The sequence below is a fragment of the Rattus norvegicus genome, chromosome 18, assembly GCF_036323735.1.
Source record: "Rattus norvegicus strain BN/NHsdMcwi chromosome 18, GRCr8, whole genome shotgun sequence".
In the NCBI taxonomy this organism is placed as follows: domain Eukaryota; kingdom Metazoa; phylum Chordata; class Mammalia; order Rodentia; family Muridae; genus Rattus; species Rattus norvegicus.
The window spans coordinates 34,470,580-34,487,445 of NC_086036.1; the positions used below are offsets into that span (position 1 = coordinate 34,470,580).

The 16,866-nt window shown below is 44.0% G+C and overlaps 1 protein-coding gene across 3 annotated transcripts in view; it reads right to left on the minus strand.

Annotated features, from left to right (window-relative positions):
• Positions 1–16,866, minus strand: part of Lars1 (leucyl-tRNA synthetase 1) — a 54,464-nt gene that overhangs the window by 18,013 nt on the left and 19,585 nt on the right. For all 3 annotated transcript variants that reach the window (NM_001009637.1, XM_006254672.5, XM_039096707.2), the window contains 13 exon segments: positions 849–1,032; positions 5,312–5,375; positions 6,815–6,872; positions 7,635–7,847; positions 8,243–8,381; positions 9,231–9,313; positions 9,393–9,458; positions 9,544–9,629; positions 13,839–13,916; positions 14,600–14,740; positions 15,454–15,507; positions 16,486–16,562; positions 16,640–16,727. In NM_001009637.1, coding sequence (NP_001009637.1) covers positions 849–1,032; positions 5,312–5,375; positions 6,815–6,872; positions 7,635–7,847; positions 8,243–8,381; positions 9,231–9,313; positions 9,393–9,458; positions 9,544–9,629; positions 13,839–13,916; positions 14,600–14,740; positions 15,454–15,507; positions 16,486–16,562; positions 16,640–16,727 — 1,331 coding nt within the window.

Genomic DNA, 16,866 nt, shown 5'->3' on the forward strand with positions numbered 1-16,866 from the left:
AACACACTATAAAAATCACCTAACTAGTGTGGCAGCCAGGATTTACAGAGGTTGCATGGTAAGTAACGGATATCAGCTATTAGGAAACACATCTCTTACCACCCCAGATTTAATTTGACCTGACCTAGCCCTGATTTCTTTCATCTCTTGTCTCTGAGCTACATGTACTGTGCTTCAAACACCAAACTGTTCCCAATGTGCTTTTTCCTTTCCCTGAAAGACTACTGTCGATTTTTTCAAGAAACCCCGAATCCCCAGTCCCCCTTGAACCCTCCTTACACCTATTTCTGAATCCACAGTCAGTACGTGCTATGTCTTTCGGTTCTTTTTTTTTTTTTTTTTCGGAGCTGGGGACCGAACCCAGGGCCTTGCGCTTCCTAGGTAAGCGCTCTACCACTGAGCTAAATCCCCAGCCCCGTGCTATGTCTTTCAAACAAGCCTTACTCATCCTTGTAGTACCAGCATAAGGCCAATTAAATTTTTTAAAAAAGTTATTTCTTCTTTTCTCTCAACTTGTTTTTCCTGTCTCCATCTTATCCTACTGTAATGCGAGACAGTGGAGGACAGGTTATGACAGGTTTTGGAGATACAGACACGTTCATGTCACAAGTTCCCTACATCGAGGCACTAGTGAAACCGCTAACCCTCAGTTTCTTATCTCGAAGGCTGAGTTTGCTACTCTATCGGTGCCTGAGGGTGCGGGGACCCTAGTGCCAAGAGGAAAGCGCATACACCGGAGGCTCTCAACAAACATCAACCATTGCTATCATTTAACTTATTTTAGAAAAAAAGGAAAACAGAAAACCAGACTTGACGACTTCCATGGCATAGCACTGGCCCAAAACTACCTGGCAAACACACGATCATTGAATGAGTTGGCAGGTCCACTTCTCAGGCTGCTGCAGTTGGCAAGCATTTCTTTGACCCACTCTACCCATGTGTACAGACGGAGAATGCCTGCGTCTGCCATAGCTTCCACAAAGTTAGCATCTTCAACAGTGTCGCCAGCATCAGCCAGAGCCAGGCGCATTCCTGAAAGAAAATAAAACCAGTTAGTTAAAAACAGTTACTGACCAGGCAGTGGTGGAGCAGGCCTTTAATGCCAGCACTCTGAAGGCAGAGGCAGGCAGATCTCTGTGAATTAGAAGTCAGCTTGGTCTAGAGTGAGTTCCAGGACAGCCAGGGCTACAGAGAGAAACTGTGTCTTAAAAAAACAAATATATGTGTATATATCTACATTGTACATATATGTGTGTGTGTGTGTGTGTGTGCGCGCGCGTGCGTGCGTGTGTGTGTGTGTGTGTGTGTGTGTGTGTGTGTGTGTGTGTGCATTTGACCTATGTTAGTCAAATATATAAACAAATATGTTTATGTGTATATATGAATACACATACACACACGCACACACACACACATATGTATACACATACATTTGGTTACCAAAAGGCAAGCATGGTGGTCAGTACCTATAATCCTCGAACTTGGGAGCTAGAAGCAGAAGTTCAAGGTCATCCTTGCTACATAGAAAGTTTCAAGCCATTCCAAGCTACATGAGATTACGTCTCAAAAAAGAAAAAGAAGAAAAAAAAAAACCCACACACTCACATTCTAGGAAAAAATTCTGCATTCAGCTGGGTACATGCAAATTCAGAAATAACAAATGTTATAAATGACTGTCCTGGATCAACAGAAAAATCGGCTCCCAACTACTTACAGTACTTTTGTGCCCTTTGTATCACACCTGCATTGTCTGTGCTCACTTGGTTTGCACACAGGCAGCACAATGTGCTCCTTCCCAGCACTCTGAGATGATAACAGCACTCAGGCATGGCTTTGCTATGAGGAGCGAGACAAGCAAACTAAGGCTGAGCCCTCAGGATTAAGAGTGTCTGTGGGAGGAATCCCAGGATGGCAGTCTTCATCTATGTGATAAGGGGTACCATATCTGACAAGTGGGGTCGATTATGTGACTATGAAGATGTTTGAAAAGTTAAAGGTTTAGAAGAAATTCTGCAGTCTTTAAGATTATGTACAAGGGTCGAGACTGGTGGCAGCAGTGACAGAGGTCGCCTGGCCTCATTGTGAGCAGTTAAGAAATAAATGCATCTGAGGCCGAGATGACAGTCAAACAGGAAGTAGTTTATATGAAGGAGCAATTGCAACCAGAAAGGAAGATGTGGCAGCATCCTTCTTGTTAGCCTCTGATCTGGCAAGTAAAGTAAATAGGAAACAAGAGGATGGAGTGGAGGTGCCAGCTTGCCTTTCCTTAAGGGCTGGGGGCCAGAAGAAGGAGCAAGTACAAGTCAGATCTATGTTCAAAAGCTCTTCCTTGGATCCAAGAACTTGGAACGCTGGGGAACAATCAGGGAGTGAGGAGGATCACTCAAGTCCAACCTTCAGTAGAAACGGGACCTCTGTAATCCACTGTGCAGAAGAGGTATCAATAATGGTTAAATGTAAGAAATTAGTGTGATCAGGAAATATTCAGCATCTGAACTGCTAAAATTAAGGAACATTTTTCTTTTTTTTTTTCTTTTTTTTCGGAGCTGGGGACCAAACCCAGGGCCTTCTGCTTGCTAGGCAAGCGCTCTACCACTGAGCTAAATCCCCAACCCAAGGAACATTTTTCAAACAAGCAATGAAAGACCCTGTCTCAGTCTGGCTTGTGAAGCTATGGACCATGAGGGCAGATGGGATCAGTGTAATTGTATGGAGGCAAAGAAAGTGAGTTCTGTAACTTCCCATCCCTCATAAGGCAAAGGCTACATAACTGTGACAGTGTGAGGAAAATTGGTCCCTAGTGGACTGGCTTATGAAAGTCATTAGGAATACTTGGTTATCGCTATCTAAAGTCCCCATAAATATCAGGAATTGGAGAACCACAGAGGAGGGACAGGCACTATAGAGGGAACAAGGAAGAGCAGAACTGAGTTTGAACCCAAGGTCACTGGACTAGAGGGAACTCTGTTCACAGAGGTAGTTAAATACATGGTTGATCCAGGGGGACCTCAAGGCTGGTTTGGAGCTTAGTTTTTTTGGTCGGGCAAGATCTTTAAAAGTAGGAAAGACTTTGGCAGCTCTCGATGACAGACTACCATGTAAAGAGTGTCTATACAGTAGAAGGACAAGCTAGAGGAAATAAGAGAAAAGTAATGCAGAAGGAAGAGGTCTGCGTGGGTTACTCAAAGGCAGATGTGACAAGATTTGTGTTGAGCTGCAGTTCCAAAGAAAAGAGTTGATAGAATGCCAAGCCATGTGCTAACAAGCTTCTCTAAAGCCCGGGAGCAGTTCACAGAAAGTATCCATGGCTCACCAATACAATAGAGATGATCAAGCCCGTCCCAGGAGAGGGTAATGATCTTCCCAGACTCTGGAAAGTACATTTCCCCCCAGGAAAGGTTAATCTAGGGGCGAAGATGGATTGCCCAGTCAGGGACTTCCCCAACAGCCAGGTGTGGTGAATAGAGAGAAGCCACTGTGCCAACCTGGGGTCACTCTTACCGAGGGAGGCAGCAAGTGCAGCAGAGGTAAAAAGGGCCACGTTCACCTTTGACCCCTGACTCAGCCTGAGCAGATCAAGTCAGGCCCATTGAGTTTAGCAGGTATAGAGAAATGTAAAAGACTCCATGGAAGAGCTCCAGGATACAGAAATGTAGCGGCTCAGAAAGAACGGGGTAAAGGGTTAGAGGGAGCTAATTAAGTTATTGTCTCCTATCTAAGCTGCATATCCAACCTTGATCTGTGGAGGAAGCAACTGATCCAACGAATGGAATACCCATGATGTACTAGACCTTGCTTGTGTTCAACTTTAGTTGTCTTCTTAGTTGTGACGCTCTGAGGCCACCTGACACTTGCTAAGGACAGATGACAGCAGAATTTCAGAATGTTTAGCCAAGGTCATCGTTGTAACCTAATTGTTACAAGATGGTGGCTCAGGATGTGCCTTGTCCAGCCAATCCTCTGGAGGTTTTGTTATATAGATGGCATAATGCAAACCTGCGTGCCCTGCAGATCTGGAAAGCCATTGGAGAAACATCGGGTACATTGGTACTTCTAACTACTTTGCAACCCAGTGGGGGCTAGGTTAATTAAAAGGAAAAATAAATCCAACATATACCCCTACATGGGTGAAAAGACACTCCCATGGGCCGTAAGTTTATTAAATAAAAACACCAGTGCCAGGGATGGGGTACCTTCCTGTGAGTTGTCGGCCAGGAAAGCCCCTACGGCCCCACAAATCATAAAAGCCATTACTAGAGCTGGTGGTTGTATACCCAGACAAGACAGTAAGAAACTATTGCCAAAGATACTATATGTGCATGCTTGACCGTAGGACATGGAGAAATTAGCTGGGACTCAAAGGGAAACTCATACCCTGCTGACTGGCTTTTGTAGTGCCTGAGGTGACCATGAAGGCTGCTGGTGGAGAACTGTCACTGCTTGGTGACAGTTCCTGCTTGGCTCTCTGCCCTGTGTGCTAAAATACCAACATACTAGGCAAGATGTACCTGTTTGTGCAATAGTAGTCAGCTGTCATGGGTAAGACCAACAGCCTTCCATTTGGATTTAAGGCCTGCTCTAAAAGAGGAAATTCATGTCTGGTACTGGAATCCAGGACAAAAACCTGGTCATGACAGTCAAAGGCCAAAGCATCTGAAAATGGAAGGACACAGCAGACGATGAATAAAGAGAGGCAAGCACTGAGGCTGAGGCAACCAAGGATCTGTCTGGGTTCCCAGCCACCGAAAAAGTCATAAATTCCAATGGAAAAGCAACTACTATGGCTTTACTAGAGGGAGGAGATGCACATGTCAAACTGCCTTCTACAGCATTCCCACCCATACATCACTGTTCTGGTCAGCCTCACGGACTGTGGAGCTTCTGAGAATTCAGGACAATCACCCACAAGTTTGTTGGTCAGCTACTCTGAAGCACACAGAGCAGAGAAACAAGAGAGACCCTCAAAGCAAGGTAGAGAGAGAATGAACTCCAAAGAGCTGTCATCTGTTCACTGTAGACAATGTTGTGAAAAAAAACTATCATCTGATGTCCACATATGCGCCACAGTACTGGTGCGCTCACACTCACACAAACTTCATACATAAACATCTTAAAAGACTCAAAATACTTCGAATTTTTCTTGAATAGATTATATGAGCAATCCTCGTGATTTAACTTACACACTGTGCTGCTTATCCGCAAAGAAAACATGAGTATTTAAATTTCTGTTAAAGGTAAAAAAATAAGCAACAACCTGAGCCTATCTTCTGCAGCCATGTCTGAGTAACAGCTAGGATAAAAATGTACTCACCATCAGCGGAAAACTTGTCAACAGCTTGGCTCAAAGTGAGGAAGTTTCCCGTAGATTTTGACATCTAACAACAACAACAACAACAACAAAAACAAAAAGGCAAAGATCAGGAGCTAATAATAATTTACATAAATAAAATAATCCAAATCAAGTTAATCAGTGGTCATGACAGATCACTGCTTTTGGTCAAGGCCAAAGCATCTGAAAATGGAAGGACAGAGCAGGTGACGACTAAAGAGAGGCCAGCACTGAGGCTGAGGCAACCAAGGATCTGTCTGGGTTCCCAGCCACAGAGCAACTAGGACAGGGTCTCACTGTGCCCTCTGAAAGGCTGGGAACACTGGCTTACACAGGGAAGAGCCTTGCTGACCCAAAGTCATTAGGAGCAGAAAAGACTCACTCCTGAGGGCCATCAGCAGCATTTAGAGAAGCAGCATTCACAACAGGTTAAGGAAATGCCATATTCTATTAGGCTCTCAGGATGTTACCCTGGAGGGAATGGAGCTCATAAAGAGCCACCACCTTCCTCTACCTCCTGGTGCTGAGATGAAAGGCATGTGCCACTGCACCCACCCAAGAGAAGGACTTCTAAAATCACCTTTGGCTTTTAGGGCTCTGTCTATATCTGACAGGGTACAATGTAACCTGTACCATCTGCTGTTTATTCGGCCTATATATCCACTGTCACACTTATAAAGATTTGTTCTCATTTTTATTTATGAGTATTTATGTGAGGGTTTGAATGTGTGTGAGCATGCACATGCCTAGAGTCCAGAGGAGAGCATGAGATCCTTGGAGCTGTAATGCATGGGTCAGCTGAGAGGTGTGAGGCATGTCTTAGCTCCTACTCTAATACTTAGACCAGCAACCCTGCTGTTAATATTCTGTTACACTAACATTCACTGGAAACCAAAGTTGCTAATGCAGAAATATATACAGTCACTTTTGAGGGAGGGAGGGTGTGTGTGTGTGTGTGTGTGTGTGTGTGTGTGTGTGTGTGTGTGTGTGTGAGATTTCTAGTGAGCAGGCATTAGAGGGACAGGTGAGGGGAGTCTGTGTAACTTTTTACTTGAGACGATTTACTGAGATAAATCCTACACAGTCAGCAAAAGGAACAATATTCCTTAAAGTAGTGTTGGGAGGTAGCCAAGTTGGCGGGAATGGTACTAGGATTTCAAGACACATAGAAACCCCTGAAGCTCCAAATGCTCTTGTGTCCCAAGAGCTGTAGGTCACAGTACCAAACAGAGAGCCCCGGGCATTCTCTCCTGGGTCACAGCTCTAAGATCTCTATGCTGCTGTCCTCCACTCTTTCCCTTCACCTCTCTCCTCCAGTCCTAATTTAAATCATTCTTAATACCAGAATCCTAGCACACCCCAGGACTATAAAATTTAGTTCGGCTATTGGTCCTAAAAAAGTTCAGATATCTTTTCTTAATTCTAACTAATTCATATTTCTGTTCCTTTTTTCCCTCAGCTGAAGTGCCTTGCCCAGAGTCTCACCTTCTCGGAGTTGAGCAGCAGGTGTCCATTTGCTCGAACGGATACAGGCCACTTGTCGCTTCACAGGCACAAGTTGCAAGACAGAAAACAAAAAGCACAGTAGAATTACGATCTCCATGATACCCTGAAGTAAATGTTAACAATGAGCACTTTGTTGAGACAAGACTGTGCATTACAACTGTGGGTGGATTTTGCTTCGCAGTTCTAGGGTTCAGAAACAGGGCTTGGCTTATCCCACAGAAGTGCTCCCTGTGCTGTGCTCCTGTTTTCAACAGGAAGCAACTAAAAGAACCCAAGAATTGGCCCTGCAAGTTATGAAAACAGAAATACAGCAGGGCTCAGCTATTAACAAGATCAGGAAGATCTTGAAAATATGCAATTATGCAAAAGAAACAGAAGAGCATATATACCTTTGCATGAATATAGACATAGCTTTTAATTCCCAGAATATGTATGAACATTTGTTCCAAAAGAAACCAGAAAAGAACCATAATAGCAAAGTAAAGTGGACCAAGCAGCGGTAGATGAAAGAAAGGTCATGAGCACCCTGCTATCTTCACACACTGCATCATGCACTCTATAACCTGTCTTAAACTGCTGCACTCCTGCACCGAGCAGATCAGTGCCCTTGATGACCTGAAATATATACAGCATACTCTTCAGGCTGTTGACGTAAGTCAGGGAGAAGCACACATTCCACATTAATACACACTGTAACAAATCCAACTAACCCTCCATAGCCGTTCCTTAAGATACTTGAAGCCTTAAGACATCCTTACTGCTTATCAGTACATGAACCCTCATAAACTTGATCATTTACCTTTGTTCTGGCCACATGGCCACATGATTGTAAATGTAATATGAAAGATGATTTGGAATCAGATCCTTGCCAGAGGCTCGAAGGTCCACTGGATACCAAAACTCAAATTCCTGCTTCAGCTGATCCAGCTTTTCCTTTGGGATCTGAGTCTTGGGAAATGGAGCATCCTTGAAGAACACATAATCCCAAACATCCCTCGTCATCTGCTGGGGTCTGCATTGAAATAAAGTAAACAGGTCACCTAATCATTATTAAAATTTTAGTTATAGTATCAAACAAGAACAAACAGATTCCCTAAGAACAAGAAGCCATGATAGCATAGGAGGACTGACTTAATCATCTTTCTCAGCTGCACAGTAAAAAGCAAAATATAACAAAAGACTGTTAACTCTTTTTTTTAAAGACAGTATCTCACTAGACTAAACTGGCCTTCAACTCACAGAGAAAGGCTACCTCTGCCTCCTACATGCTGAGATTAAAAGTGAATGCCCTTCGCTAGCCAAATTCTTGAGAAAAATAAACGTAAAAGAATGAACTTCTAAATATGTAAGCCAAAATGTCACAACATGGGCCGTTAAACAGCATCTTTTCCTTAACTATGTACCAACCTGATGCCCAGTGGAGACTCCGCCTGACCCTGCAGGTCACCCCCCTGCAACAGGTGTGCAACTGTGTAAAACGCCATGTAAATAGTGGAGTCTGAGAGGGATTCAATCAACCACTGCTCATCCCAAGGCAGACGCGTGCCTGCAACACAGAAAGAAAACAGTTAATGTTGACTGAAGCTGAGACTCACCACCAAAAGCCACATCCTCAAGGCTGCTTATCTAGGACCTTCTGCTGCTGTTCTGGTGTGCATTATTGTTATTTTGGTTCGTTTGTGGTACCAGGAATTGAGCAAGGGCTTTGCACATAGTAGGCAAGCACTCTACCACTGAGCTACATCCCCAACCCTAAGAAGCCCTAAAATCTACTTTAATAATTTATAAAGGTAAAACAAGTATACAAAACCAAAACTGACTGAACCTCTGGGGTCCTTTAATAAAAATATCATGTGGTAGAGAGGGTTTGCTAAGTAAGAAGTCAGCAAGAGTTTGGGAAGTAAGAACTCTTGATTGCAGCAGCTATGTGAAATCCTGAACCCCCTAGCCCTAGCACCATGGGGAGAGACTGGAGGCTCACTGGGGTTCTGGCTGTTAGCCTAGCTGCAGGTTCAACAAGAGACTGTCTCAAAGAAGCAAGGTGGAAAGTGATAAAATAGAGCCAGACTTCCTCCACTGGCCTCCACACATGCACCAGAGGCATGCACACCCTGCTCATGGATGTGCATAGACCTATACATACGCCATATTCACATGCACACACACAAAGATAAACATACAAAGAAGCAAGCAGATGGTAATGAAAGGCCATGTGGGTCAGAGAGGCTCTATCTAGCGTTAGGTAGGTGACAGGGAACCACATCCTGGTTCTTCTCACCAAAACCCATCACATCCTGCTTAGCAAACACCAGAAGGGGTAGGAAAGGTGAAAAATAGTGCACGTTCTGTCCATCTAACACAGTCATTCAAGCACAAGTACAAGAAGTCTGCTGACCTAAACCGTAAGTTCTTGAGCAGGCATGTTCTTGCAGCCAGTCTAAGGAAGCTTCAAAATTCTTCCTGCTCTCCTCGCAGAATCTAAGGAGAACAAAAGCCCAGATGTGTCCTTCCTTTCATTAGCCACACCCTGCACCTTTCTCAGGTTCTCCCACCTTACGTTTCCATGTTCTTCAGGCACTGAAATGTCTGTTTCTTCCAGTTCTCATCTCCATAATCCAAGTACCTGGGAGTGAACAGAACAAGCTCTTCTTAACATCAGAAACGACCAAAGTGACTCACATAATTTTCCTGTGATAAGCGGGACTAACCATTGGTCACACAGGGCCACAACACACTCATCTGCAGACCTCGACACCACTTGTTTTTCTGGCTCCATGTAGATAAGCGCATCTCCCTAAAGGAAGGTAAATAAAGACAGGGCAGGTGTCATGTCCAAGCCAGTCTTCCCTTCCCCAGGCTGGTGCTGTGTGTCTTTCCCTGCAGTCCTGCTTCTGAGCACTTCATCAACTGGACCTCTTCACAAACTACTCATCATCCTAGCCCCTTCTAATCTTACAGCTTGAGGGCTGGGCTTCATCTTTTTTTTTTTTTTCAAAATTGTTTTATTTGGGAAAAGTGCTTCTTACAAAAGGGCAGCTGCAAAACACAGAGACCTCTGCAACGATGACGTGTTTTTCTTAAGTGAAAGACTGGGTGAGTTCCAGGTAAGCAGGGCAGAGGGACAGATTTGAGCATCTCCCACGTTATTTCAGGAAAGAGCAACAGAATGCAAAGGTGAAATTCCCGCCAAGGAATTTTAGCAACTCTTGCTTGTCTTGTGGATGGCCGCACCCTCCCTTCTCTTTACCAGGAAAGGGGTTCATTACTTCTGCAAACCTCTAGCACAATCAACACCTCAGTTTGGAATCCACCTGTCTTACTGTCAGAGCTCAGGCAGGGATGGAATGAGGCAGATACCCACAAAAACAAGCACAGAACCTCACAACAGGCCCCCTCAAATGAGGACAAAGGTTTTTTCCAAAAAGTGCCTGGACTGAAAAGGCTAGACTGTAAAATATTCAAAACATCAGTGTCTCCAAGACCCGAGAGCTGGGCTTCTTATGAGAGCTTTCCATCTCTGTTATAAAAATACAAAGAAAATTGTAAGAAAAACTAAATGCATGATACTACTGTTTTTAAAAAAAAAAATCTAGGGGTCTGGAAAGATGGCTCAGTGGTTAAGAGCACTGACTGCTCTTTCCAGAGGTCCTGAGTTCAATTCCCAGCAACCACATGGTGGCTCACAACCATCTATGAATAAAGTAGACTAAAAAAAATAAATAAATAAAAGAAAGAAAATCTATATTATATAGAGATTAAACATTAAAAAAATTATTATAGGCTTCAGAGACATTACAAATTCAGTTCTAAATAGAAAAATAACTACAATTTACTTAATTTTGTTTTGAGGCAGGGTTTCATTTAGCCTACGCTAGCCTCACATCTGCTATGTAACAGAGGATGATCCTAAACTTCTGATCCTCCTGCCTCTACCTCCCAAGTATTGAGATTGGTATGCACCACCACATGGGCTCCAATTTTATTTATTTTTTTACTTGATGTAAATATCTCTTAATACATTGTAAAGCCAAGCATTTTAAGCTAGGATAATTTTTAAACTAAAATCCTATATTATCATTACCAAAATAACTCACTGCTCTGTACTTAAAATTCAGTTCTTGAATCTAAACTAAATAGCTGTGTTTTTGGTTTGTAAACAGTGAATTAGAAATAGACATGTAACTCCCTTTAAAAATTCCAGTACCTCGAAATAAAGAAGATGAAGAGATGGACTGACCACAAAGACAAGCAGAATGGGGAAAAGAAAAGGCTGAGCGAGTGAGGGCTGCTCCAGCAGGAAGGAGGCCAGCTGAGGCTGGCTGAGCAAGTGACAGCTTCCCGCAGCGATGAGAGGGGTGTGTGTGTGGCTGAGTAGGAGAGAGGTTGCAAGTATATAAAAGGCCCTAGGTTGAAGTCCATGCAAAAGCATCAAACAAATGAAGAAAGATGATGGTTTCAATGTCAGCCTGGGCTATACTAGGAGGCCATCCCAAAAAAAACAAACAAAACAAAACATAGCCAGGTGTAGTAGTACACGCCTGTAATCCCAGCACTCAGGAGGTAGAAGCAGACGGATCTCTGTGAGTCAGAGGACAAACAAAACCACCAACCCAAAAAAAAAAAAAAATTACATCATAAACATTTAGGTTAGAGATCTATTAGAGAAAGCTGTGCATAGCAGCTCACATCTGTAATCCCACCCTTTGGGAGACTGGAAAAGGAGGATTGTCACAAGTCTGTACACAGCCTAGACAACAAAGTGAGACAATGTCTCAGAAAAGAGAGAGGAACAGATGGATGTCCATATTAAAATAAGCAACACAGTTGAAAGCTGTCCCCTCCAAAGATAAACTAAAAAGAATGTGGAAGGACAATGTAAATGTTAGTGTGCACTGTATGTGTGTGTGTGTGTGTGCGCGCACGCACACAGACAGCATCCTTCAGGGACCATCTATCTTTTCTTCCCTTGGGAGACAGGATCTCTCACTGGCCTGGGGCTCACTAACCAGGCTAGTGAGGTGAACCCCAGGAATCTGCCTGTCTCACCTCTCCAGGGCTGGATATCAGCATGCATCATCACACAAGTATGGATTCCAAGACTGGACCTCAAGCCTCCCCCCGAGCCTGTTTGGTTATGGAGCTGTTATGGAGCCGGCACCTAGGTTAGCGGTACACTCGTGTTTCTCTCTCTCTCTCTTTTTTAAAGATTTATTTATTTTATATATATGAGTACACTGTAGCTGTCTTCAGACACAGCAGAAGAGGGCATCAGATCTCTTTACAGATGGTTGTGAGCCACCATGTGGTTACTGGGAATTGAACTCAGGACCTCGGGAAGAGCAGTCAGTGCTCTTAACCTCTGAGTCATCTCTCCAGAATCACCAGCTTTGTTTCTTTAATTCGTTAACATAAAGACCACTGTGTCTATATCATGACGGTCAAACTTTAAGAGGTAAGTAGCTCTAAGATGAAAAGGCGAAGCAGTGCAAAAAAAGGACCCTTCCAGTGGTCACTGCCAGATACACTGCCAGTGTTCCCTTCCAGTGGTCACTGCCAGATACACTGCCAGTGTTCCCTTCCAGTGGTCACTGCCAGATACACTGCCAAAGTTCTCTTCCAGTGGTCACTGCCAGATACACTGCCAGTGTTCTCTTCCAGTGGTCACTGCCAGATACACTGCCAAAGTTCCCTTCCAGTGGTCACTGCCAGATACACTGCCAAAGTTCCCTTCCAGTGGTCACTGCCAGATACACTGCCAGTGTTCTCTTCCAGTGGTCACTGCCAGATACACTGCCAAAGTTCCCTTCCAGTGGTCACTGCCAGATACACTGCCAGTGTTCTCTTCCAGTGGTCACTGCCAGATACACTGCCAAAGTTCTCTTCCAGTGGTCACTGCCAGATACACTGCCAAAGTTCCCTTCCAGTGGTCACTGCCAGATACACTGCCAAAGTTCCCTTCCAGTGGTCACTGCCAGATACACTGCCAAAGTTCCCTTCCAGTGGTCACTGCCAGATACACTGCCAGTGTTCTCTTCCAGTGGTCACTGCCAGATACACTGCCAGTGTTCTCTTCCAGTGGTCACTGCCAGATACACTGCCAAAGTTCCCTTCCAGTGGTCACTGCCAGATACACTGCCAGTGTTCTCTTCCAGTGGTCACTGCCAGATACACTGCCAGTGTTCTCTTCCAGTGGTCACTGCCAGATACACTGCCAAAGTTCTCTTCCAGTGGTCACTGCCAGATACACTGCCAGTGTTCTCTTCCAGTGGTCACTGCCAGATACACTGCCAAAGTTCCCTTCCAGTGGTCACTGCCAGATACACTGCCAAAGTTCCCTTCCAGTGGTCACTGCCAGATACACTGCCAGTGTTCCCTTCCAGTGGTCACTGCCAGATACACTGCCAGTGTTCTCTTCCAGTGGTCACTGCCAGATACACTGCCAGTGTTCTCTTCCAGTGGTCACTGCCAGATACACTGCCAAAGTTCTCTTCCAGTGGTCACTGCCAGATACACTGCCAAAGTTCCCTTCCAGTGGTCACTGCCAGATACACTGCCAAAGTTCTCTTCCAGTGGTCACTGCCAGATACACTGCCAAAGTTCCCTTCCAGTGATCACTGCCAGATACACTGCCAGTGTTCTCTGGGTGAGCCCTGCACATACCAGCTTTGGTTTTCTTTGTTGTGGAGGAGGGGAGTGTTGAGACAGGATCTGCATAGCCCAGGCTATCCATGAAATTGAATGTCCCTGCTTCTACCTCCTAGACACTGAGATGACAGGGATGCACGACAACACAGGACACACCTCAGCCTTGGAGCACAATCTCATCCCTATGACAGGACATGTAAATAAATGAGCTCAAATAGGCCTGTTTCCTGCTGTAATGCCTTGCTCTGTTTTTCATACAGTGCTAGATCCTACTACATAACAAGTGCTAATAATACTCTTAGGCCAACTGGTTAACTGCTTTTCCCAGACAGCCTCCAGAAGACAGGATAGCACATACAGCATCAATCATGTTTTTCTGAATAGTCTTCTTTACATGTTGGATCTTCTGCCCTTTAAATCCATCCACTAGCATTACCTACAAGGAGGAGGGGGAAAAACATACAAATCAATTAAAATTTGCTTCAAGTTTCCCTGAATGTATTTACCTCGTCAAACCCAAAGTATTTTTAGAATAACGTTATCACATTTATTATAGCCATAACTTTCTTTTGATACGATTGACACAACTGATGATAACATATAACATTGGTCTTTCTGTAAATATAACTGGGTCTAGTCCACTTGTCTTTCTGTGGCTGTAGCTAATGACAGCAGAGCTAGGAAGATACACTCACTCCTATACTCAAGCATCCACATGGAGACAATTCTTCTATACTCGCAGTCTTCAACCTGTGCATTGTGTTATGACCCCTTTGGCAATCACATATCAGATATCCAACATATCAGGTTCATTAAAGTAGCAAAATTACACTTATGAAGTAGCAACAAAATAACTTTATAGTTGGAGTCACTACACATGAGGAACTGTATTAAAGGGTCACAGCATTAGAAAGATTGAGAAACACTGTACCATGATCATTCTGGTGGTTTAGAGGGAACCAAATATATTCCACTCAGGCTCCTCTTATCCAACCCTGCCTGCTACAGGCCGCTATAGGCCTGATATCTTTCAACTTCTTACTTAGTGGGAAAATTTAACTCTAGAGCAAAGAATTAACTCAGAGCATACAAATAAAAACAATAAAAATTATGACTTACACCATCATAAAATCCTCTTAGATACAATTTCTCCTTTGCCTCTGCAAGTTTTTCACGGTCATTCTGGCTCTGAATTTTCAGTTCGTCACAAACGGTCACAGCAGGAAGATTTCCAATCCCTGGGATTTCAAGGACTGGCACCTGCAGAGAACACCAGAATGTACTCATGCTGAAAGCAGACACAACCCGTGGGACATGGGCCTCTGCCACTCACGCTCTGCAAAGTGGCCTTGGGTTTTAGCATCACCAGGCAGTGGCACACGCTCAGTGCCCACAAACCACCAGCCTGCAGACGGATGTATGCACCCTTACCACAGGAGCAGCACATGCAGCCCCTGCTCGCGCTCTGCCTCACAGCTCACTGAATAACTAAAGGGCAAGAACCGGAGATGTTAACTATTTTTATGAATGGTTTCACGTTTATGTTAAACTCTTGAAGTCTTTCCTGTGCTAAGGATCACATCCAAGTTCACTCCTAGACTCTTCAGTCTTCTGACCTTCCTTCTGAAGGTAGAAATCAACAAACACTAAGCAGCCTGCAAGGCTACAAAATAAATATTCATGAGTTGGGTGTGGCCTGGTGTTATCTTTACAATGCAGGGAATTAATCATACTAAGTCAGCGTACTATGAAACTGCACTGGCCATGACTGCGGCGGTGAGTAGAAGGGAATGTGTACTGGTCATTTTTCTCTTAGTTATGTACAATAGGAAATTAACAAATCAAAGTATGAAAATTCGCTCTCTTATCTTGAAACCCTACCAATTATTTATTTTTGTTACAAGGAAAACATGAAAATGCCTCTTTCCCCTCTGATAAAGATGTGTCAAGCCTGTATACATTCATATCCTCACCGGTTCAAAGGGCAGGACCATGTCATCTCTGACTGCATACTTTGCTCGTAAGGCCTACAGAAAATTCAGAAGTTAATATTAATGCTCAATGTTGTTACTGCTACAATCAATAAGAAAAGCATACGCAATCCCCACCCCCGCTCCCCGCCCTTAGGCAAGCCTTTACTATGTAGCCTATGCTGGCCTTGTACTTAAGGTCTACCTGTCTCAGCCTCCCGCTTGCCTGGCTTTAAACTTCTCTTCCATTATTTGTTCTCTCCATAAAGAATAATTAACTTTATCAAATATTTCATCAAGGTTCCTGTGGCCTTTTAAAACTCAGTAGTTTACTTTAATGTGAATGGCCTTCAGGCATGTCCAATATTTTGACATTATGACAAAACCTGTTATCAATACAGTTCCAGATTAAGAACTAGGTAATCAACTTGCAAAGAAAACCTCATGTTTTAAATTAGTTTATGATTTTTTTCATTGAGCCTCATCCACAGCTATCCTGTGACAAATGTAATTCACAGGCCACAGGTTGAACATGCCTGGAGAACTGCAGTCAGAGGGACAATGCACACAGACATCCACACAGCACTCCGGTTAAGGCTGTAATGAACATATGAAGATGAAAGGCTTTCCTGGGGCTGGGAGCACCTGCTGCACAAGCATGAGGACCTGAGTTCAAATCCTCAGCACACATGTGAGAAGCCAGGCATCCTAGTAACCCGAGCACTGCACAAGGTGGGGAAGAGAATCCCCTGAGACCTGCTACCAACCTAGCTCCAGGTTCTGCAAGTGACCACAGGTGTGCCACTCTGTCCTCTGTGTGGGGGCACACACACTTACCACACAGACAGCCTTCTCAAATTTGTTATAGATTTGTCCTCAAAAGTCTAACCACAAACATCCCAACCCTAAAAACCAGGTGAGCGGAAACAGTCCAGAGACAAGCATGTATGTTCTTAGCCTTGTCTCCCAGCTGCTCCGCAGTACCTGGAACATACCATGCTGAATTAAAAACAAGGACATGAAAGGAACACTTGCTTGCTTTTTCTTCAAGTCTCTGAGTGCCGCAAAATCATCCGGGGAATCAGAAGGAACGCTTGTGACCACCCCAGTGCCTTATAAAAGACAGAATGGAATTAACTAATACAGTCAGAAGGTGACTAGCAAAGCATTCTAACAGCAAAGTGCATACCTTTATCCTCCTTAATGGTCAGCATAGGGAGAACATAGATCACCTTATAGCATGTCAGGGGTGCAGAAAGTGAAGCCCCAAGGATTTCCTGCAGAAAGAACAGCAAAAAGGTAAAGAAAGGCAGCTGCAGTGACAGAAAATTAAAGTAATATTGAAAGTTTAAGGTTAAGAAGCTCCCACTGAAAAGTATATGGATGCCCCCGAGATCTGCATCTGCACAAAGCAGT